This window comes from Mytilus californianus, unplaced genomic scaffold, assembly GCF_021869535.1.
Source record: "Mytilus californianus isolate M0D057914Y unplaced genomic scaffold, xbMytCali1.0.p SCAF_75, whole genome shotgun sequence".
In the NCBI taxonomy this organism is placed as follows: domain Eukaryota; kingdom Metazoa; phylum Mollusca; class Bivalvia; order Mytilida; family Mytilidae; genus Mytilus; species Mytilus californianus.
The window spans coordinates 649356-675337 of NW_026262729.1; the positions used below are offsets into that span (position 1 = coordinate 649356).

Sequence of the window (25982 nt, forward strand, 5' to 3'; positions counted from 1 at the left end):
ACGGGAACCTTTGTGATATCCAGTAATGGCGGACAAATAGCGATAAGGTGTATTATTATTCGTAGGATACCAATTTTCATGGATTTCGTGGGTACATGTGAACCACAAATTTAAATGTTCAACAAAGTATAATATATATATAGGATTGTATGCAGACTTTGGCAAAACCACGAAATCAAATATCCAAGAAAATCCCTTAATTCACGAAAATTTTTACCCTTGAAAATAAATGAATCCACAGTAGTTAGAAAAATTCTATGAACGGTCACCTGGTTTTTGATAAATGATCAGAAACATAATAATTTCAATAATTCAATCACAGGTATTTTTTTTCTTCAAGATTTAAGAAATTGTCAATTTAAATTTTCCAAATAAAAATTTGGGTCACAATTGCTAATCTTTGTATATAGTCTGAAAACAGATTTACTAAGTATTGCACAACAGCACAGTGTATTGCTAAACAGCAAGAAATCTTCAATTGCATAGGCGGATCCAGGGGGTGGGGGGCCGGGCCCCCCCTTTTGTGGGAAAAATTTGGTTGATTAAATAGGGAATCACTGAAGCATGACTGGAGCGGGCCCCCCCTTAGGTCAGTCAGAGGGCCACCCCTTATGAAAAGTTCTGGATTCGCCACTGAATTGAATATAAATTCAAATCATATAACCAATTTCAAGTTCATTGACTACATTTATTCTGTGTCAGAAACCTATAATGTGTCAAATATTTAATTACAATCCAAATTCAGACCTGTATCAAGCTTGAACATTGTGTTCATTTTTGTCCCAACTGTTCAGGGTTGGACCTCTGCGGTCCTATCCAGCTGCGCTCAGTAAAGCAGATTATTTTTAACATATTAATATAAAACTATTGTAAAAAAATAGTTGTTAAGGGCAAAATAAGGGGAGTTTACTTGCCTTATTTTAATACTATCATTGTAAAACAATTTACAAAGTTCTCATTAACGCAACAAAATTATTTATTCATTTCTTTTCGTTTACCATTACTGCATCAAAACTACAATAATGCTATTTTAAGCATGATTCTTCTCTCTACTTTTACAAAGTGCTGGATGCTTACAAATACTTCTACTTAAACATGCATTTAATTCTGCATCTCAACATGTTTCTTGTTAGTTGTGTATTCTGCCTGTGCTTTTTAATTTTCAAAAAAATTATTGAGTTATGGAGTCTAGTTATTAACAGATGCCATGGACTTGTATGTACATGATAGTAGTTGTTCAAATATTCAAAATTTCTTTTTTTATATAGAATTATCATGAGTGTATTAACACTATAAAGTACATGTATGTGTATGAGAAAGAATAAATTGATTATTTTAGTTAGAAAGTGATGTTGAAATTGTAAGGATTTTATAACTTGCAGTGGGGTTTTTTTATATCAAAAAGTAATAACAGCTTGTAGTTTGAATTGTTTTAATTTGAGCAAACTTATTTACTTACTGGTGAAATTTTGGTGGTTTGTATTGTGTGCACACAGTGTTTTAGCTGACCTTAATTTAATTGATTGCTGGAGATGCTTTTTGGGGTAAAGATTGTACACAGTGCAACTGAATCCATCAATCTTCTGACTTTTTAGCTATATTTATACTCATACTACAAATATAGTCTATGACTCATCTGCCCGTCAGTCTCTCCCTAAGTCATTCAGTCAATCAGTCATACATATAACATGTATAATGAGAGTAAGTATACATTTGATATATGGTCACATATAACATATTTAATGAGAGTAAGTATACATTTGATATATGGTCACATATAACATGTATAATGAGATTAAGTATACATTTGATATATGGTCACATGATAAGTGAAATAAAACTATTCTTTTTGTCGAACCTTTGACATTACTGTCATGAAAGTGTTACATAGCAATACTGATTCTTTCGGCGGCAGTGGCGTCAATAATAAGGTTAGGTCTGGTTTAATTTTTTTTTAGACATAAATAACTTTGTCAAACCTTTATGACCAAAAGACAGTATCCAGAGCAATTTTTTGAAAATATCTATTTTCATTTTTCCCTTTTTAACTGATAAATGGACTTGGTCTTCTTTACATTTAACATTCAGATTTAGTCTGAGGTTAAAGCTTTTCAGTCATCAATAACTTGTCAAACCTTCATGGAATTTTAGGAAATTTTGAAAGAAGATTAGTTATGACCAAAATACAGTATTCTGAGCAACATTTTGAAAATATTTATTTTCATTTATCTTTATTTTACTGATAAATGGACTGAGTTTTCTTTTTACAGTTAACAAGTAGATACAGTCTGGGGTTAAAGTTTTTCAGTCATCAACATTTTTGTCAAACCTTCATAGAATTTTATGAAATTTTGGCAGAAGGTTTTTGATGATTGAGAGATAATGTCTAAAGCCAACTTTTGAAAATATATTTTTTTCATTTTCAGTATTTTTCTGATAGATGGACTTAGTTTTTTACAGTTATCATTTACAGACAGTCTGGGATTAAAATTTTTTGACATGATAAATTTGTAAACCTTCATGGATTGTCATGAAACTTGGACAGAAGCTAATTTTCAAGACCATGAAATAACATCTAAAGAAAAAGTTTGAATTTTTTTCTTAATTCTGTATTTTACCGATAAATTGACTCACACATTACACTTTTACACTGACGGCAGCAGTTGCAGGAGAGACACCACGGAACCCCTTGCGAATTTATTTAGATCAATATGTCTGTGGTCAAGGTCATATTTAGTGAAAAAAGACTAAAATAAGTACAGAAAGGAGGTTTCCCGATGCATTATGCAAATTTCTTCCAATTATTATGCTTTTCTTAAAAAAATGCTTGGTCTCATAACAAATTTTTTCAAATTAATATGCCCTCAGTATATTTTGATTCATTTAGTACTGTTATAATTGTAACATTGTTAGAAATGTATTCATGCTGCCATATAAAAAATTTAAAAAAAATAATTTTCATAGGCAGCTGCCCTGTATGCATGGCCATAAAATCAAGTACTCTAAATTAAGAAATTTTTGTGAGATTTTTAATGATGCAACTTGGTGAGTATATAATAATAAGACCTTGCATTCTGATAGCTAATACATACATCTATTATCACAATAATAAATGTATGCAATAATTTCTGAATTTACAGTACTAAATGTACCAACATTTAGAAAATAAGATTTTATTTTTTCAAAGAAAGTTGTCTTGTATCTGAAGCCACAACCACCTTTCCAGCTGAAAGAAAATGGAAAAAAATGTATTTCCAACTAATAATTATTTGCATATTTCTGTTTTTTTCAGTGCCTGGAACATATTTATTGAAGATATCATGGTTAAAGATGTTAAATATATAACACTTATATCAACATACAAAGATTTGCAAGACCTTCTGTCAGACACTGTACATAAAACTTATCCTTTTGTAGATTCTCCAGGTAGGTGGTGTAAGATAGATATAGTAACTCTGCTTTCAGAGACATAACTCATTTTTTATAATTTTGTGGATTCATGCATACTGTGAATTCTATTATAAACATTTTATGTAGTGTTGAATATGAAAAGATGAAGACACAAAGCTGTAAAAACAAAATATGGGTTTAAATAAGAATAAAAATAAAACAATCACACCTTTTGGTGGACATTTTAATTAAAGGCTAGTTGTCATGTTGAAAATAATTAAGAGTGAAAATATTGAAGGATGGCAGGATAAGGAAGCTTTGGTTGATAGGATACAACACTATACACCCATGCACAATGACAATTTTTATGTGGATACACTTTCTTTTGTAGATTCCATGATACTGTTAGGATCTGTACAACGATATGAACTTGAAAGAATTATTTATGTACAATTAAGTTACGATCAGAAAATAGTGCCCCAGGGTTCTCTTGATGATCTGTCAGATGACGAGTTATCGGAAACTTCAGCGCCAAATTCCAGATCAGCATCACGTCCGACCACACCTCCGCCATTCATTGATTCTCAGTTTAGGGCGCTGACTCCAAAGTCACGATTCCATGTATCAAAAGTTGACGACATTCCATTACACCCAGTACATGGTCGTAAACTGTCTTTATCAAGTGCAGTAAGTATTTTTCATTTATTTTGTACAATTATGAATTTTGTTAAGACAGAAATTGAAAGGACAGGAATAGTATTCAAATTATAGATGTTATTTTCCTATGTATATTTACATTTTTAAGATAATTTTTAGAAAATTGTCAATCAATGCAAAAGAAAACAGAGATTTTGAAATCATGAAAAAAATGATGACTTATTTAATCTAACCTTTTGTTGCAGACAAAAAATGAAAAATAAACATTGAAATTTTTTTTTAAAATGAATACTGACTCCTTACATATGTTTTAAATGTATTTAAATTCTTATACAGGATGACCACCTTATAATCCCCCAAATCATTATCCAGGTAACATGTTTATTGCACAGCTTGTTAACATTTTTGCATTCTTGTTATTATGTACTGCAAAAGATTATATGATGACATCTGTTGTTTGTCAGACAATTTATCTTTGCACAAGGTGAATGTCACTTTACTACTCTCTCTTAGATGGTAACAGTTCTCAGGTGCAAATCCATGATTTTGAAAGGGGGAGGGGGCTGGCAAGCCAACATTTGGAGTGATACTTGTAAAAAGTCCATGCATTTATCATATATGAAGCTTCATAACCATAACTTTATTAAACTAAATGTATCTAGCAATTTCAGATATACTTTCGAATTGATCATTCTTCACTGTGAATGTCTTAAAAACCTCTTAAATATGATAAGCAATTTCAGATCTACTTTCAACTCAGTTTGAATGTCTGTTAAATATGATTGGCCTATGCTTTGTGATGTCAATCATACTTATTGATCTATCATTATCAGCTATTTTGTCTGATTATTTTCTTCTTGAAAAATTATGTTTGAATGAAGAAAATTAATAATACATTTTAAATCAGGACGAGGAGGAGGATGAGGATTCAGAGGTAAACAGTATTTATTTCTATTGCAAAAGTGTACTTATTTTCTTGCAATTGATCAAATCTTTTAACTGTTCCAGGTGCTGATTAGAAAAAGTTGGACTGTAAAATAAAATTTGTCAGGTTTAAAAACTTGACTGATACAGTGTGTCTGGGAGAAATTTGACAGAATTACTTCAAACTATTTACGAAGGTACCTACCTCCCTTTTAAACAGAAGGAATTTGGGGTTTCCCATAGTTAAATGTTGATTTTGCAATTTTTACATATATACGGGAAAGTTTCTCAGCTCAAAATCTACAACAGTATACATTTAAATGAAACCAAACTTGACAAGATTAAACAAGATTACTTTTTGATATGTGTATTTTTTAACCTGCAAAGGAGAATTTAAAGTTCTAATTGAATTTCCTCCACAGAGAACAATAGCTTTTGTATTTATTCAATTGGACAATTCACTTTATAAAAATTTAAATACCCTAATGAACAGGTACTGATTCTGGGGAAAGGTTTTATATTTCCTTTGCATTATGTAGAGAAGATAGAGAAGAAAACTGGGGGGACCTATGTTTTGTGTCAAAAACAAACTCATTTTTATTTTCTGTAGCCCTCGGAACAAGCTTATTAGATTTGAATAGTTGCAAGGAAATATATATGTTGTCTTCGTGGTAGAATGTTCATTTTGCAACCTTTTAATGCATCAAAATTCTACAAGATAACACAGAATTAACACGGTTTTATGGTTTAGGCTTCCTATTTTTCCCTTTTCTTGTAAATTTTGGTTAATTTTTGCATTATTGGTAAAGGAACTTCCTTTTCTTTTAAACTTTCAGAAAGAATATCAGCTTTGTATCAAGTCAGTTGAACCCTATTCTAACAATTGTTTGCAAACCATTGAACCAATTCAGAAAAAAATATTATAGGAAGAATAGGAGATAAAAATTGTACCAAATTTCACAGTATTGTAAAACAACGTGTGTTGGAATGATTCAAATATCCATGACTTCTGTAAAATTGGAAGGTCATATTTCTGTGATAATAATTTCCTCTGGAATAAAACACCCATTTATTTACTAGACTCATAGTCTTGAAATTTATTTAATCATGATTTGAATTATGTGCAAGTAGACTTTTACATTAGTAATTACAGAAGCAAAGCAGAACAAAGTATAAAGTTTCCAGACTGAAATCTTGAAATTTATTCTTATAAAACCATTCAAAATGCAATAAAAGACTCCCTTTTAAAAATTTGTTGCATTGGTGTTTGTACAACCTGAGAAAATATATTTGCCAAGCATTGATTCCCTTGTTTTTGTTTACCTATTGGTATGACTTCTGATGGAGACTTAAAATTCTACAGCATCAAACGTTAACACCTAAGTATCTAGTTCATTGAAATGGATTACTTTTGGTTGATAGCCTCAGTTGAGCCATAAAATTCTTGTAGCAAAATTTGACTTTTGCAAGCCTTTATTTTGACACAATTTAGATTATTTTTGCTTTAAGGCTATAACAATTTTCTTTGTAATTAGCTTGTTTTTGGTCCATGTTTTTCTTTTTGCTGGTAAATGTTATTGAAAAGGAAAAGAAGTTTGTTATTGCATGAGCAATTGTACTGTTTGTTCAAGGATTGCATTTTTCTACTGAAGTCTCCTTTTAGGCAATGATTTTCTATATAGAGGTGTCCAACTCTAGTATAAGATAGTACATGTACTAGACAACTAATGTAAAATAGCTTGAAAACAAAATTATGATAATATCTGCCTTTTAAATAACTTCAAATAGTTTATAACAATTTATTAATGTCAATACTTTATTAGAATTGTGGTTATTGTAAACCAACTAATATTAGAGCAAGCCATTAATTTTTTGTGACTTTCGATAGTAGAAAAATAAAATGATTTTTTAGAATGTGTAAAACTTTAGTCTTTCTTCTATAAATACATCAAGAAAATTAGAAAATCTTTAGAAAAAAATTAATGGCCTTGAAGTAGGCTGTAAGGGGCTAAAAGCAAAATAGTATTTGCAATTATAAGTTGGTTTACAGTATTTTTTGTTTATAAAATATGCTTACGCTTTTTAAATATTAGATTTGAAGCCTATAGCACAAAACGAATTGTTTCACATTTTTGTTATCCTGAGGCCTTTTATAGCTTACTATACAATATGGGTTTTGCTCATTGTTGAAGGTAAAACTGTAACCAGTAGCTGTTTACATCCTGGTCCTTTGGTCTTTTGGTGATTAGTTGTCTTATTGACAATCATACCAGATCTCCTTATTTTTTGTATTTCGAAACTAAGTAGTCTAAATGTGTTAGTAGAATATTTTACTGTCTTTATTTTAACTATTATAAAAGTAGATTATTTTGGTGGATGCCTGTTTTCCAAGATTTTGTGGTTTATAGTCTGATGCATGCAATCAAAGTAGATTTTGTTGAGCTTTGTTTTGAATGATATTTTACATGTAAAACCTTATTCAAATCCTCTTCTGTTACCAATGAAACAAGCATCCACAAATTAAAGTGTGTACACTGTGAGTGTTTACTGGTAGAACATGAAAAAGTTCTTTGGTTACGACCAATGAAATCTGTCCAGGATTGATTCTGTGTCTATGGTTTCATTGAAAATTTATGACAGTTGTTATCATGTAGAAGTTGAATTAATCCTGAATGTATTTTAAAGCTGTTTTCACCCACACCTGTAGAATGTGTGTTTGCATGTACATTTGTATTTTATTTATTAATGATATTTGTTGGTATCTAATATATCCCTGCATTGAATAGAACAGACATTGATTTTTAGGTTTCGTGATTTAAAAAAAAGGAAACATATGTTTTGTTTAACAGAAAATTGATGACACATACATGTATTGAGTTTCTTGTCATATTTTTGATGATGCTATTTATAGATATTTACATTTTTTATGATGCTATTTATAGATATTTACATTTTTGATGATGCTATTTATAGATATTTACATTTTTGAATAATGCATAAATTTGAAAGCCAAAAAAAAGTCAATGCATTACAATAAAATGTGATATTGAGTTCTATTTTGTGAAATGTCATGTATCAAAAGTATATCCTTCATTTATCACAATTTTATACAACAAGACATTTCTGTTTTCGTATTTCCAAAAGGAAAAGCTTGCAATTTTGGTGGGATTCTAAACCTTTCTTGAAAAAAAAAAATCACAAAAACAAGTATGTTGTCTTTTTGTATTAAATCATCAGTGTATTTTTAATTTTGTGAAAATGGTAAAAACAACATTTTGTACTGTATAGAGCTGTGGAAACTGTACTTGCTAGAATCTTAAGTCATGAGGACTTAAATGGATTCCTCATTCTGTCATGTTTATACGCCGGCTTACAGGACGTATTATGGTATACTGTTGTCCGTCTGTCTGTCCGTCCGTCCATCCGTCCGTCGTCCACATGTCGGACAATAATTCGAAACTCTTTTACCAATTTGCATGAAACTTTGGTGAATTGTTTATATCTATTGACGTGAGCTCCCTTTCATTTTTTATAAATTTTAGATTTTACTTTTCAGAGTTATGGGGGTTTTATTCATTAAAAAAGGAGGATTTTCCAGTTTTCTGTTAATAACTCAAAAACACTTTCACCAATTTGTAAGAAACTTTGATGCATTGTTTATATCTATTGATGTGAGCTCCCTTTCGATTTTTATAAATTTTTGAATTTATTTTTCAGAGTTATGGGATTTTATTCATAAAAAGGGGTGATTTTCCAGTGTTCAGACAATATCTTTAAAGTGCTTTGAGCAGTTTTCATGAGACTTTGGTGACTGGTTTATATCTATTAAGATAACCTCCCTTTAGTATTTTTAAATTTCTGATATGACTTTGAGAAGTTATTGAACTTTATTCTTTGAAAAAGCGATGGGCGTATCATGCGCTCATGGCACAGCTGTTAATTTTCTCATGTTATTACAAATCTGTAACTAACAAAAAATCATCAATTTCCTTGCAAGTGGTTGATTTCATTTTGATTGTAACAACAACTTATCAATTAAACCAAATAGAATTTCTAACATGCAGTAAAAATTGGTTAACAAATAAACAGTATGCTATAATACAAAAAGCAAGTGAGTCAAGAGCTGTTACCAACAGGGATGTAATTCATCTTTCTTTATTCATACCACAAGGAATAGTACTTAATAACTATTGTAAAAATTATAAAAAAAAACCAACAAGATCTTGGTTTATGGCAAGGAAATTATTTATTGTGGTCAACATGTTTCGCCACTTAAAGTGAAGACACCACTCTAAGTGGCGAAAAATGTTGACCACAGTAAATGATTTCCTTATCATAACCAGGATGTTGTTGTCATGTAATATGGTTTAAAGACAATCGCAGCATACTTCAGTATCCATCCTTATTACTCTACCTTGTACTGCCAGAAGGTGTTGGTTCACTTGACTTATTTTTAGTAAAAATTATTTGTAAATATCATTAAATATTAGATTTCTAAATTTACAGCAGGTATTTATTTGCTTTAGTCAAGAATGTTACAAATGTGACTATGTTATTTATGGTTTATATTCTAGGAGAAACGAGTAAAAATAAAATATGAGGTAAAATTGGTACTTTACAAACAGAACAAACTCATTAGATGCTGCATTCTCTTTCCACATGCTGCTGCATTGTATCAAAAAGACTTAATTATGAAATAAGACAATACGATTCTATAACCAAGATATACTCGTACCCCTCCCTTTCACAGATGTTTACCTATCTACATACATAAGACATACTGGAATCAAGGTGATACTGAATTTATATGTTAAAGGAATTTTTTTCAATGTTTTCATTATTCCAAAAAATTATACAGGATATAGTTTCACATTAACTAATTAAAACTTGCACTTTTTGATAACATTATCTGTGTGCATTTTCTGGAATTTCTTTTATAATTTTGTCATTTTTTTCCCCTGTTGATCAACAATTGCATAAATACTTGCGGTAAAATATTGCAATAATTTCCAAATCAAAAAAGTTGCAATGTATTAAACTAATATAGGCACTTGATCTTCCAGAGTTTAATTGTATGTTTTTGTCTTCTTTTCTTTGTCCAATCTTCATCCTTCCAGTCTTTTTATTTCTTTTTCAGATTTAAGACTATTTTTAACAGTTCGTGAATAATTGATTATCTTTTGACCTTTTAGAAGTATTAATGACAGGACTTGTAGATACAGATGATCCCTTCTTCTGTAATTAATGAAAGGACTTGTAGATAATGTTTCATCTTTTCATGTCACCTTTGAAATTTAGAGAGGGAATTAGCTCATAGATGTAAAATGACAAATTAAGCATTTGTTATTTGAAAAAAAAAACAGTAAAGATTCAAATTTGTAGACCTACGGCTCTTTTCACAAAAAAATCTTAAGAGTAAAAATACTCGTAAGTCATACACATTTCAGTGTAACTTACGATTGATTTTAATCGTAAGATGTTTCGTGAAAAGAGTTGCTGGCCTTTGCCATCAAGTTGGTTGCACGATTTTCATTGACAGTATTAAATAAAAACCCAAATAACATGAAAAGATGATGCATGTAGCTAGTGCTATACACTAACTTATTCCCATAAGCCTTTAGTAACCACATCCTTAAACAGAAAATCCTACACACCCAAACAGGATCAGCCTTAGCTCATATAACCACATAACCACTTTAGAGAGCAATTCTTATATACAGATAAAAATTTGCTATCAGTCTAGTATTGGTCACCTGTACTTTAGTGACCAAGACACCTAAGTAAATCATTATTAAGCCTTGATGGCAGGTAGTCATCATATGTCATTAAAAATGAACGTGCTGGTGATATTGATATTTTCTATGGTAGGAAGTTGAGGTGTATAAATAGTTCCCATTATTTTTTACTTGGCAAGCCAAAAATTAAATTCCTCTTACTTACTTAGGCAGATTTAATGAGTTGTAATGCTTTTAATATATGTGATTGAATGAGCTATGATGTCTGTTGATACAAATATAGAATTGTTTATCAATTCTCATTTCTATATCCTACTCTATAAATGGTGGCTATATTGCAACCACCTTAATGAACAGAATGACTTCATATTTGGTCATCATGAGTTGAAATGTGAGTTTTTCAGATTTGTCAGACACCTATTACCCGTTTTGAGATACTTTAATTTATGTGTATGGGTTAGCTTAGTTTGACAACACATGAATTCTTGTTTGTGTTTCAATTAGCCTATTTTTTTAAGGCATTTTAATTTTATGTTTTATATGCTGGTAATAACGTTAAAAAAAGTATAGAAAAGGCGACCTGAGATAGCATACAGAAATTATTGCAAGGTTTTTATTTACGCGACGTGGTGAGCATCGCAACTATAAGAACTTGCATTCTGATATGTGATACATATATCTGTATTCAGATCTTCCCCAAATCTTAATGATTAGTGTTGCACTTTTGTCCTTTCTACAAAAATTGCAATAATTTCCGATTCTACAGTATCTAAAATCCTACTAACATGAATTTGTTGTTGATTAATATCTTAAAAGAAATAAGAAAAAAAATGTTGATTTATGATGTTATTTCAGCACAGTGAAGATAATTTAACAGCTGAAGAGAGGGATATACGGCAATATCATACAATACAAGTACCGTTAAGGGGTATATTGAAGAAGTCAACATCGGCTTCCAGACTTCCTATCAAATCTGGGAGTGCTACAGATCTAAAAGGTAGGAAATAAATTCCTTCGATGCAATTAATCTCAGAAATGAAATGAATTCCTTCAATGCAAAAGAAGAACTAATATGATCTATACTGAACAATTCATTGTCAGAACAATAGATTTACTTTTTAATCTTAACTTTGAAGTTTTTCTATTTACTGAAAAGTAATGTTGGTATTATAGTACTTGTGGTATAGTTTAAACATTTATTAATTTTCAGCTGAGATAAATGCTTACTACAGAAAGTTAGCCGGAACAAGGAAAGAGAGCATTGTAGAAGATGTTCCATTCTTTATAAATGTAAGTACTGTGAATTTGGGGATTTCAAGGGATGAATCTGACGTGTGATTTTATTGTCACATTTTTTTCCTTGATTCTGATTTGTTAAAGATAAAATTCATATAAGGGATATTTTCAAGATTTGACCTTAATCATGAAGATAAAACCCTTGCAAAAAGTTCCCACAATTCCGTATTCTTAGTTTATATATTAGCTCATTTCATAATATGATTTCATGCCAAAATTTAAATGCTATACCTACTTACTTACTTAAACGGCCCTTAGTATCCAAAAATGGTTTGGCGTAATACAGAAATTTCATTTTAAACTCCATTCATTTGAGCAATTGCATCACTTGGCACCCCCTGATTGACCATCATTGTTGTGGGAAACATGGAAAATATTCTCATCCACAACCCCTAGCCAGATTGGACTAATTAAACATGCCAGCAATAATTTTCAGTTAGGTATTCTCAACTATGATTTTGAGGAGTTTGCAGCCCTTTTGAAAAATTACTAGAAAGGACCATTCGTGTAATGAATTACACAGTATATGAAAATAAGTTCTTGAAACATAATTACATTTCATTCTCTTTTCATTTGCAGAAATCCAGTTTTTCAAATTTACCAGGTTTAGAAAAGAGAAGAAAAAAGAAAGTGAAGCTGGTAAGCTTAATCTGTAACTACTGTAAATTCAGAAATTATTGTGAGGTTTTTATTAATGTGAATCATGTTACTGGGTGATGATGACAATAAGAAATCACATTCTGATATTTGATACATATATCTGTTTGCAGATATTCCTGAAATCGCAATAATAAATTATTTTTTTATTGCCATTTTTTATAAATTGCAATATTAAATGCACACAGTAATTTCTGACTTTACAGTAATAATAAAATAGACTTTAAAGTAATGCTATTGTTCATAATTGTAAAATAAAAACAGATGATGAATTATTCCAATTGGTTTTAATTGCTATGGAAAGATTGGTTGTTGTCAGTTTTTATGTCCCCACCGTCACCAGAGGGGGCATTAAGTGTTACCCTTGTCCGTCTGTACGTCCATCCGTATGTATGCACGTCCCAAAATTGGTTTGCCTCAACCAAATGTTTTTGAAACTTATACACCATACTTATTACCACAAAACACAGATCAAGTTCGAATTTGGGTGGCGTCACTTTTACCGTTCTTGAGTTATGTCCCTTTTAGAATGTTAAATGCAAGCAGGGCATCATCTGTGTCCCATGGACACATTCTCTATTTATTTTCCTATAGAACAAAAGCAGCTGAATCAGTTGGCAATAGCTTTATATGTCTTTTAATTTATTGGGATCAATGCCGTTAGGACATATATGATTTTTTATCACAATTAGTCAACGATATTGAGTGGGTCATAATTAGTATGCATTAGCACACTGTACATGTTTTTTTTATAATTTCAGCCTCCAGAGCCAGTTAAAATTAGTAATTTACCAGAAGATAAGGTAGGTTAATCAGAACAACAAATTTAATATCATCTTAGTACTCAAAAGCATACTAAGTTAGCAGACATCTTGTTGAACGGTCTTGGTGGTTTAATGGTAGCATGCTTGTCTCAAGTTTAGGTCACGAATTTGATCCATGGCTGGGTAAAAATTAAACCTGAAAATTGGTAATGGTTTACTTTTATAAATTTTGACTTGGATGGAGAGTTGTCTCATTGGCACTCATACCACATCTTCTTATATCTATTTGATGCTTTTCTTCGAAGCATACTGCATTTAGGAGTAAGAGTATAGACTTGGCTTGGAGTTGGAATAATGTGTACAGGAAGAGTGACATATATTCCTTTGAACTTTAACCTTGTGAACTAGCACATTAAAAATCCATCTCAGAGTGTTGGTCTAGTACTGCAGAATTCATATTCATATCTCATCATTAACATGTTCTTGTCCTGATATGCATGTGATATTTGCCATTGGTTGTTTAATACCAATCCATCTTCATCATCATCATCATTTTAGTTTTGAAAAGTAATGGAAAAGTATAAGTTTGCAAGGATTAATTACCCTCAGTGTAGTTTATGTTATCATATTCTATTTATCATGTGAGTTGTATGACATTGACAAGAAAGTTGAATGCATTTTACTACTATGTAGAAATATTTTCGTTTCCTGCCAATATATGAAGAGTTGAAACCGTTTAACCTATGAGGTGTAGAATTCAGACAGTTATTCTACAGAATGTGTAATTTTCCTCTGTTTATTTTATACCAATTTGGTTTTGCCAATCTTTTCATACGACCGCAAAAAATTTTGCGGTCGTATATTGGTATCACGTTGTCGTCAATTCGCAACAGCATAGTGTATTGCACAAAAGCAAAAAATTGAATATAAATTCAAATCATATAACCAATTCTAAGTTCTTTGACTACAGTTATTCTGTGTCAGAAACCTATTATGTTTCAAATATTGAATTACAATCCAAATTCAGACCTGTATCAAGCGCGAATATTGTGTCCATTTTTGCCCCAACTGTTGAGGGTTGGACCTCTGCGGTCGTATCCAGCTGCGCTCGGCGAAGCAATTTATTATAATCTGTCGTGTTCATCTGTAATTGGCTGTATGTTAACTATTAAAAAAAAACTTCAATACTTTACAGCAAAAAGAATGGGAAGAGGAAAAGTTACTGGAGACAATAGAATGGGAGGGTTGTCAGATAGATCCAGCTCCATTCCAGCTAGTAGAAAGAACATCTTTACACAAGGTATACATTTTAGGCTTACATAGGTATCAACAAAGTGGGAGACATTCTTTTCAATATTTCTTAAGATTTTGTTGAATTTAGAAATTGAAAATGTCTTGACATTGATTGGATTTCTTTTTTACCACCAATTTTAATTGTATAATTAACCCAATTGTAGACAAAAAGATGCTATAAAGTTAATGTTCACATACGTTATGAAGATGACAATGAATTTTCTTCATCAGAATGTCCAGATTAAAATATTAAAATTCAAAATTTAATGTTTTGGAATTCATGTCATCTGTGTCACTGTGTTCAGATTTGAATTTAAAAGAAAAAACATTTTTTTGTCAATCAGTTTTGGTTTCATTTAAAATTGGGATAACAGATGACTAGAAATGTAAGATGCATTTGCTTTGTGTATGTATTTGTAATTAACAATCAAGATCTCTTTTACAGGTCCATTCTTTATTTTCATTGCTGGGTTTAAGTCGTGCCTATGTTACAAATACAGGGAAATTATGTGGTGTATGTGGTTTACAAGAGGTGAGTTGTCTTCTCATTAAAATGAATATGAAACTTATGAGTCGTTAATTTCTTTTATTAAAGGTTTAATGAGAACTTCAAGGATTTATTTCAAAAATTTCAAAAACTTAAGATCCATCCCTTAAGAAAAAATTTCTAAAAAATCTTGTGTTATTTGGATCATAAAATCTAAGTCTTAAATATAAAAGGCAAATTTGTTACATCAAGGATATTTTCAATTTGGAATAAGTTTGTTTTACTTTTTATTTGATGTAAAAAAAATCATTTGAAAGCAGTTTAATTCCAAAACTCTTTTTTACTTTTTTCAACTTTGAATACCATTTCTATAAATGGAATGATATATACAATATTTTGTTAAAATCAAAGCTTTTCATATTTTATTTATGTCACTTGTATTCCTGGCCCTTCCTTTTGTTTGTTTTACTACATCATCAAAAAATTCAACAGCTTAGATTTCTTATAAGTAATCAAGTAAAGGTAAACAGGCTAGCAAATATCTGCCCATGTCATATCAATTCCAATTGTCTCTTTCATGACACATGATGTGAAACTTGCAAGAATAATTATATTCCTCACTATTGTCAACTGCCATTTATATATTACTTCCCTGATCTCAGTATGACCGTTCTGCCTTAAATTACCGGTATATATATTTTAATAATATGATTTGAGTTGAGTTGTAAATTCTTAATTTTGCCTCTTTTAGGTCCAGTTTCTATAATTTGGGCTGCAGTTATTTTGCTCCAATTGTTGTTTTTAAGATGTAGCATTTTGTGCCAAAATATTTTATGAAGTTGTAATTCATTAAATATGATCATGGCTTGTATTATTTTCACACAAAAGCTGAGGAATAGAACTCAAAATTTCAAACACTTGGAATCTTGGTTGCTTACAATTATGCCATTAATAAGGTGGTGAAATCATGATCACATGAAAATAAAAACGATTTTGATAGGCTAATTATTAATATTCATGATTGTCTCCCTTGGGAAAAGTTATGAATATGGATCCAGAACCAACAGCAATTTGATTTAGTGTTTTTTTTTCGCACTTACACTGATGGATTTGGAACAAGGGGTAAAATTTGTGTGGTTCATTCCTTAATCATGTAAGCTGGAATATACAAATAATTAAAAACATGAATTCAATGATAAGAAAAACAGGCGAGACATTTCAGAGTGTGCACTCTTGTTTTGTAAACAGTGATGCTCACTTGGCATTGGTGAAACAGGACTCATTTTTGATCAACTTGGATATCTCCCAGTATTTTGAAATGTACAAATATTGATTTGAAGAAGAGAAAAAGTTACAAAAACTGTGTATTTGACATTTTCTTTTAAGCTATTACCTTGTGTTAATGTAAGTAAAAACAAGGATCACTGACACCTGCCGAAAATTTGATCATTTTAAATTTATATTTTTGGTAAGAATTTTATGTTTTAAAAAGGTTGAGGAGAATTAAATTATATTGAAAGCTTGGTTTTGTAATGTTTGCTTTTCATGTGCATCAGAAAACATGTCCTAAGTACTATATTATGGGATACCAATTCACATGGATATCGTAGGTTTAGGTGAACCAAGAATTTCAATATTTGAGGGAGTACAAATTTTCTAAATGCTTGAATGCAGTCCTTGGCAAAACCATGAGGTCAAATTTCAAAGAAAATACAATTTTCCTCAATCCGCGAAAATTGGTGTGCACGAAAATAAATGAATCCACAGTACTAAAGAAAATCATGCTGAAGAAGGTCAGATAGTTTCATGGCTAAATAATGAACATTACTAAAAAAAAACCAAGGAGAAGATGTCAAAGTCCAGAGAATTTAATGATTTGAATAACAGATCAAATTTTAAATATAGGTCTTCAGTATGGAAAACAACTACCAAATTATAAAAAGATAAACAGAAAAAAGAATAAATAAGGAAATGTTGTTGCTTTTCGAAAGTATCTTTAAATTTCTTTCAAGTCCTCCACAGTACACTCAATACTTTAGGGGCATTTGTCTGTATTTAATCTACAGTGATCACTAGGCTGTCAACACTTAGATTGTGAGTTTGAACCCTGCTCATAGCAAGGTGTGTTTGACTCCAATCTTAATTGACTAGGACTGCCATTTTCCTGCCAAAGGTTAGTGGTTCTCTTCCAGGTATTCTAGCTCCTGTGCCATGATATAGCCAAGAGTGCTGAAAGAGGCATTAAACAACAATCAATCAATCTGAATACATTATGATTGAAAGAAAATGCATGAAGATATATTTCATATGAAAATAGATTAGTTGTAAGCTTCTTTGTGCACATGCTTCAATAGTAAACATTAGAAAAAGCTAAGCTTTCAACGGAATTTAGAAACAAATAAATTAGTGTGCCTATTTTCTCTGAAATCTTCTGTCAAACCAACTTATAATAAACAGTTACCCTTTTAAGTCAAATGTTATTCCAAAAATTATATGTTAAGATTACGGAACAGTAAATGGGCTGTCACAGATTTTGGTAAAATTTTGTATGCAGTTTTGGCTCTTTGAACTATAACTAAATATCTATGTACTTGAAATAGGAGATTTGATGATTTAAAGACAAATTTAAGAAAACAAGGAATTATTTGAATCTGGAATAATTTTGAATTATAGAAAATTGATAAGACATGTAAGATGAAAACTAACCCAATTTAGGAGGGTTAGCCGTGGGGGGTTAGTTAGTTCATACCGAAGTATCAGTGAAAGTAAAATTAACCTTAGCCATGCGTGCACGCGTGCATGGCTAACCCTATTAAGTTGGGTTAGTTTTCATCATACATTTCCTATCACCAATTTTCTAGAATTCAAAATTATTCCAGATTCAAATAATTCCTCGTTAGAATGTTTTTCTCTGATTTTATGAGCTTTTTATACAAATAATCATCAAATTTTAAAGAATTCAATCAGTAATATTTCAGACAATAAATGAGATAAATGCATTATTTTTTTAGCTTTTCAGTTAAAGTTAAACGAGCCAAAGTTGTATGCAATATTTTACCAAAATCTGTTACATAGCCCATTTACTGTAACTTGACCTTAAATTAAAGTTATTATGCAGGTTTCATTGTTTTATCACATGTGGGATAACTTATACGTAAGTCAAATAAAAAAATGCATGAATATGGAGAACTATTAAATGTTTAGTAATTTAATTTGCTACATGTATTATTTGATATGGTCAGTATTTGTGGGGACAAATGATACTAAATAAAAGTCAGCTTTGTGGTATTTTTAAAACTCATTCTTGGAGATTTTTTCAGGTTAGTATTAATGTTATATAGATAGTTATTAATCAAAGAAATGATTAAAATTCAGGAGATAAAGGGGGTTGGTAGGCACTTTTTTATGGCCATCCACTTATACAATTGCATTTTCTTTTGCATACATAACAAAACAATTTGAACTTTGTGACCTGCCCACTCCCATACAAAAATAATTCAAGTTCCACCCAACACTTGTATATATACTTCAGAGTCAATTGTTGAATCTATTTAGTAGATAGTTTTGTTTGTTAATATACTCTTCATAGATTATACAGCCATTAGATGAAATTCAATTACCTGGTAACTTACATCACAAAATTACACAAAATCAGGACATTTTAACTTGTACATGCTTAGAAAAAATATAGAGCATATTCATTGCCCAAAAGATATTTTTAAGCAGTAAGTATTATTTGTGTTTATCAATACACTGGCGACAAAAACAGTTTGACCATTGCTTTTGTTCTATGTAAATTTAGTAAGATAGTACTGAAAATTAGCTTTAAGGTGGTACATAACACTACAGGGAGATAACTCTGTAAAAATCAGCAGAACGTTTTAATCACGTTTTATTGTTAAGGAAATATTAAGCTTCTCAATGATTAAAATTAGTGTTCATCAAATTGCTATATATCCAATGAAATTTTTCCGATAAAGTGTGTGGTTCAAGTTTTTTCAAATTTTTATATTTTTGTCAAAGGGTCAAAGTAAATATTTTGTCAAAATTTTATGAAAATTAAACGAGCCAAATTAATTTTAGTCAAGGTGTTTGGTACCACCTTAATTTCCATAACAATTTATGAATCAAGCAATCAGATGTATTGTTTGACATTGAACCTCTTCAGTCAATGAAATCTTTTCAAGGCCTTATCATACATCGTTGGTTTTCAATTGTAGCTTCGGAATGCCATTCAAGGCAGGATTGATGCTGAAGAAGCTATTAAAAAGAGAGAGGAAGAATCTGAAGATAAAGAATTTGACCCTCAGGAATTAGAGGTTGAAGTTGCACCTCATCCCAGTGACTTTATGTTAAGTCATTCAAACGATGCAGACTTTGAATATCCAGTTGTACAGATCTCGCCTCCAGACGAAGACAGCAATGTGTGACAAGATATGTACAGATCTCAGCTCCAGATGAAGACAGCAATGTGTGACAAGATATAGTTACTAAGCAAGGACATAAGTTATGAAATTCAACTTTTTAGGAGTATTGCAATCACAGAAAAGTAACAAGATTATTTGGTAGTGTAACTTTATATTAACAATTCTCTATACATGTAGTTTGCTTGTTTTAGGTGAAACATGAATTTTTTACTGTTGTAAATATAGGTACTTGACTGGTCAAAAAAAGGATTTTCAGTTATCCTTTTTTATCATGATTTGAATGGCTAATAATTACAACTGTTACTGGTTACTCTTTCAATAGTTTGTAATTTTTTTCATGGCTTATTGTATAAGTTCAATACACTGTAGATATGTTGTAGATGTAAAGTATAAGAACAGGTAGTGCTTTTTGTACAAGTTCAATACACTGTTTTTGTACAAGTTCAATACACTGTCGATATGTTGTAGATGTAAAATATAAGAACAGGTAGTAGGTAAGTAATCAGGACCAAGAATTTTATCATATAACATTTCAAATTTACTTTTTCAACACAAAATGGATATGGAAATGGAGAGGTATTTCTCAAAACACCGTGAACACTCAACAGAGTTTGATATGAATATGCGATAATTTAATTGGCCTATCCTGCATTGTGTTACAGAATTGAGTCATTCCCTTCAGCTATATGTTAGGTCAATGAATACTTTTCCCCTGTGGCACCAGTAATTTGAATTAATAATTACAACTGTTACTGAGTACTCTTTCAATAGTTTGTAATCTTTTCTTCATTGCTTTTTGTACAAGTTCAATACACTGTTTTTGACATTCCAAAGATTTTATAGAAGTAACAACATTATGTCATATTACGAATTTCCTATCAGTAGATTAACTACTGTGGATTCATTTATTTTTTCGTGGGTACCAATTTTTGTGGATTGAGGAAATTTGTATTTTTGTGGATACTTCATTTGGATATCGTCCATTGTCCTTAGAGACTTTACCTGTGAACATAACATACAAGAGCATCTGGATGGGGTTTACAAAATAGAGATTGATGGGCAAAAAATGCAGAATAAAGGGCTAAAAAATAAACTACCGAAAAATAGGCCCAAAAAATAAATAACAGAGAATAATGGGTGTTTAGATACAAAGAATAAAGAATAATTGGCAAAATAGGTAATAGAGAAAAATGGTCTAAAAGATTAAAAAATAAAGAAATGAAGGACCCCTCATCCAGACCCTCATATAAGTGTTATTAATTTTATTTGACCTGTAACTAAACATATTAACCCATGTAATAGATAACTGTTTGATTAAGCTTTAAACACAAAACTTTTAAGTTTTACTTCCAATTAGTTGAGCAATATAATAATTTTCTTAGTCTAGCTTTTATAAACAGGGAAAGGCCTTTTACAATAAAGTAGTTTTAAATCAAATTAAAAGGTAATCTATGAAATGAAATTTACTTGTCATAATATTATGTAACTATTTATATGATGAAGTATCTGTCTTTAACTTTTCAGTACATGCTTTTCTTAGGTCAGAGCACGAAGGGGGAACCTGTATTTTAACATTCACATGATGATTAAAAGCTCTGAGATAAAGTGGAGTTGAAAAATTGATGCTTTATCCATGACTGGAAAAGATAAAGCTTTCATATCCTAATCTGTATTCATCCAATTATCTTGGTATATATGAAAGGAAAAACTCAAGAAACCTGGAATGAAACATTAGACTGATGTCTAAATGCTATGCAATATAAATGTGATATATGTTGTAATTTTATGACATTTTTATGTTTTTGTGTCTGTTTATGAATATTTATGTAAATATTGTCTATTTCTTTGTTTTATTTGGAATGTAAATATGTACATATGAAAAATGGCAATAAAGTCATTATACTTATACATTTCTAAAGTGCTAAGTCATCTTATGATCTTCAAAAGGTCAAGTGCCACTTTTCTTTATTTTTTATCTATATATTATATGCTTTTTCTTTTAGTTAAGATATATAAGTGTAAGGGACCATCTCATAATACACATTTTTCACATGAACTTATATCTGCTATTTTGTTTGGAGGTAAAGCAAATAATTATAATATTAAAAATTTCTTATGTTTGGCTAGCATGTATTTTTCACACTTTTAATTGAATGAAGTGATTCTGTGGAAGCTAATACATTAAACCTCGACAAAATATCGGGGGGCATATTGATTTACCCCTGTCCGTTTGTCCGTCAGTCTGTCCGGATTAGGATACATTGTTTGTCCGGCTATCTCCTCCTACAGTTTTGAAGGTACAAATTTAATATTTTGTAGGATGTTCATACACATAATGGAGGTGTGCATGGCCACAGGATTTTGATTTCTTTTAAATATTCTGAAAATGACAGGTAGTTGGACTTAGTCAGTTTTTGGGTACTAGCTGCATAAAGAGATCATGGTTTGTCTGGCTATCTCCTCCTACAGTTACATCATCACACATAGTGTTAAATTTATAATTTCCTATGGTCAGGCGGGGGCATCACTTGTGTCTTACAAAAAGCGTAACAATTTTAAGTTCTATGCCAACATCACTGTTTGTCAAATCTAAAATATATGGAACTATACTCATGCATATGGCAGAGCAGAAAAGGGGGGGGGGGGGGGGGAGCATTGTCCATATCTAGTTTTAAATTTTGAAATGGTCCCTAAGCTTGTATTTCTTTTCATGGTTTATTTGATATATGTATTATTATAAGTTTCTCATCAGTTGTATGTTATTTGTCAGTCATATGTTATGTTGAATTATATCATTACATTTTCCCACTTATACTATAACTGTACTCTACAAAATCTCATATTAAGTTTTCACCTGTAACAAGTGGGCTTTTGTGAAATAGGTATCTCTAAAAAGCCATTTATTGTTTACGTATATTTTTGAAGTCATGGATGTTGAAAAATAATACTGCAAGCCAACTTATTTTCGCTGAGACTTTCTATCACGTTTGTCAGCCACTTTGTCAGAGATCTATATTCTTGAACTTTGAACTTCATTTACGCATTCCTAATAAGAAGATTTAAGGTTGACATATTTATCTTACTCTTCTACCTCTGAAAGTTGTGAAAATAAATCACTTGTGAATATATGATGGTTTACAGTACTTTTTATTCATTTCCTTCTAAATAGAAACCTCCCTTCACTTCCAGCGTCTATATTACACCATTTTCCTCTATACAATAATATTAACAAATTTTTCAGAGGAAATAAAACATTTGTCAGCTACTCAATAACTAGTTACGTTATTGGTATTCACAGGGTACCTGTTTTTCAGCAAACTGAAAACAAATTACAGATGATATTATAAAGGGAGATGACACACTTTTGAGATGTGGGAAATTGCACAAAAAGTGGGATTTGGGAAATGAGCACCTTCATTTCACCCCCTCATTATACATGCATATTAGCTAATCATAATGATCAACAAGCAATGTAAATTATATATGCACTATGATCATTTTCATCCATAAAAGTTTGCATCTACAGTATTTTACAATTAAATTTAGCAATATACCTTCATGCTCAACATAAATATACATATTATTATAAATAACTATTTTTGTATGCACATGTATGTGGATTTTCATCTTTATCATAATGAAGGTAAGGGCTATTCCATTTAAAATAGGTGTAGGAGAGTAGGAAGAGATTAAGAAAAATAACCTCACAACCAACATACCTACTTTGTGTAATTTTGCATACATGGAATGGACAAACAATCATAAATGATCCATGTTCAAAAATGAAACTACCTTTTCTACCCTCCAAAATTTATTTCAATTGAATACCTTTTTAAAGTCAAATTAATTCACTGCCACTTTATAATCAATTGTTTATTAGACCTATCTGTTTCATTTCAAAAGCAAAAAATTTCTGAAAGATAGTTATTGAAATAGACAATGCTGAATATTCCATATTATTAGGAAAAAAAAACAATTCAAGTCATCTTTTATGCTAGACTTTTTTCCATTACACTGGCACATTATTTTGGTCATTAAAAATGACATCCGGAATAATTATTTAATCAGGATTAAAAAAAACTTGCATTCCTGTATATATTTTATAAATATGAATTGAATGTGTTATGCCTTCTATGATCTGTTTTATTGTGATATTGTACTGTATATTTGTATCATTCTCCCACTCTAGGAGTGGGGCTATATTACATTCACCATGTCTTTACGTCTGTCCTTCCATTCATCCAACAAATAACTTTGTCATACTTTTCTCACGTACTACTGAACAGAATGACTTAATATTTGGTAAGCAGTTTAACAGTGATTAATTGTAACATGTATGTGTTTTTCAGAACTGTCAGACACCTTCTTCTTGTTTATGATACTTCAAAACACTTTTCTCCAGTAATACTTAAAAGAATGACTTCATATTTCATCAGCATCTTTACAGTAATTATTTGTAATAAGACATCTACATCTTGTTTATTCATCCTTTGAATTGCAAGTGGGAGTATGCTTAGCACGACAACGATTCTTGTTTTGTGATAATGATATACAGTGTAACCTACCTAATCCCAAACCTGGGAATTCCAACATCCTGCTTTAACCGACACATTTTTCTGGTCCCAAAATATGCCTATCCTTGCAGAAAAAACTGAATATTCCAACATCCTGCTTAATCCAACATTTTTTTCTGGTCCCCCAGTGTGTTGGATAACACAGGTTACACTGTAATGTTATATTTGTCTTTCATTAATGTTTTAATGTCTACTTGTATATAATATTGATATAATAAACAGATATGACCATTATTGTGTAGAATAAGATGGATGGGAAGTAAATACAAATGTATACAGAAAGATATTAATTTAAACACATAGATGTTTGAAAAAATATGTAAATTATTTAGTTGTTTCATAGATCTACAAAAATTGTATTATCTTATTCTTGTTTTAATATTTGAAGCAAAATAAACCTGTAGAAATGTATCAATCAACAAAATTTGAATCTGGATTTTTACCCTTGGTCGCCATGTTGGTGGTGAAACTGGTTGATTATCATTTTAGACTAACAAATTAAACATGATGTTTAATCAAGTTTGATAAAAGATCCGTACTAGATCATAGTGATTATATAAAAGGCTAAAACAAATACAAATATTTCAGAAAACCTTTTTTTAAAGTATAGCAGTCAGTGTAATATGTTGAATTTGGTTGAACTATGACAGAATTTGTGAAAGTAGAGACCTAAAATATGGTGGCAAAGGGAAATAACTCAACTCAAATTCATTAATTTAAAACTATCTATTTGTTTAGATAGACAAAGAGTTGCATTGTGTTATGATTAATTCAGACATTATTTATGCAACATATTCATTTGATAGTATTCAAAACATATTTATGTTACTAGTATTTAATAAATAAATTGAAAAAAGAATTTTTCCTTTGGTGATGATCGAGTTTCAAGCTGCAAGACATTTTTAAGAGAAGACATTTTGCAGAATATCAAGTTTTAAGAAATACCAAAATATTTTCTGAAATACAATTTATGAATAAATTAATCACTCACACTAGACTGGAAGTGAAGGATCTAAATTTTCTGCAATATTAGGTTCTTTAGTGGAGGCAAAAGTTTTAGTAGGTTATTATCCAATTCCAGTCTAGCAGAGAGACATTTCTTGTCCTTAAAACAAAACCTAGTAATCTCCCTTTTCTTAGCATTATTAGGGGAGATAATTTGTAATTGTTATGTTATGAGAAAATAGAAGAAATTTTTACATATGAATGGCATTATAATTGTTGAATGAATTGTGAACAAATTTATGACATTTTATAAATATATTATTTATTGATTTTATCAATAAACTCTTCCACATACTAAAGTGTAGTTCTATTTGAATAGTATTATCCTGAAATATAGTTTTATTATACCTATTGCTACAAAGTGTATACCTGGTGTAATCATTGTTAATAGTGTGTCAAATATTGGAGAACAAATTTTGAACCATCTAAAAGGTGGAGATCAGAAAATTCAGATGACAATGTATGAATTCGACAAATAAAAAATAATGAGAAAGATATATAGACCAAACAAAAACAGTCAGTGAACCAAAAAACCTAAAGCTTGACAGATGCCACATGTGGAGCAGGATCTCCTTAGTAAGGAGTCCTTACCCTTCTGGAGCACCTTTCAAGTATGGTAACCATCAGTTCTATATACCCATGTTACCCATTTTCTTGGATGAGTTATCAGGGATTTTCCTATATAATAATTGCTCTTTTTGGAAGATTTTGCATGATAACCTTTTTCAAGCATTATTAATTACTGTCTTATTTTATATTTGTTTTTATAGACA

The 25982-nt window shown here is 30.5% G+C and overlaps 1 protein-coding gene across 6 annotated transcripts in view; it reads left to right on the forward strand.

Annotated features, from left to right (window-relative positions):
• LOC127710371 (chloride channel protein 2-like) overlaps positions 1-25508 on the forward strand; it is a 67620-nt gene extending 42112 nt beyond the window's left edge. For 2 of the 6 annotated variants that reach the window (XM_052216186.1, XM_052216188.1), the window contains 11 exons: positions 3293-3426; positions 3782-4077; positions 4384-4419; positions 4955-4981; positions 11562-11703; positions 11917-11996; positions 12582-12641; positions 13421-13462; positions 14619-14723; positions 15162-15248; positions 19424-25508. In XM_052216186.1, coding sequence (XP_052072146.1) covers positions 3293-3426; positions 3782-4077; positions 4384-4419; positions 4955-4981; positions 11562-11703; positions 11917-11996; positions 12582-12641; positions 13421-13462; positions 14619-14723; positions 15162-15248; positions 19424-19633 — 1219 coding nt within the window. In that variant the 3' untranslated portion in view covers positions 19634-25508. The remainder of the gene's footprint in view (positions 1-3292; positions 3427-3781; positions 4078-4383; positions 4420-4954; positions 4982-11561; positions 11704-11916; positions 11997-12581; positions 12642-13420; positions 13463-14618; positions 14724-15161; positions 15249-19423) is intronic. The other 4 variants (XM_052216190.1, XM_052216191.1, XM_052216187.1 and 1 more) reach the window with 3 other exon arrangements.
• The last annotated feature ends 474 nt before the right edge of the window (positions 25509-25982 follow it).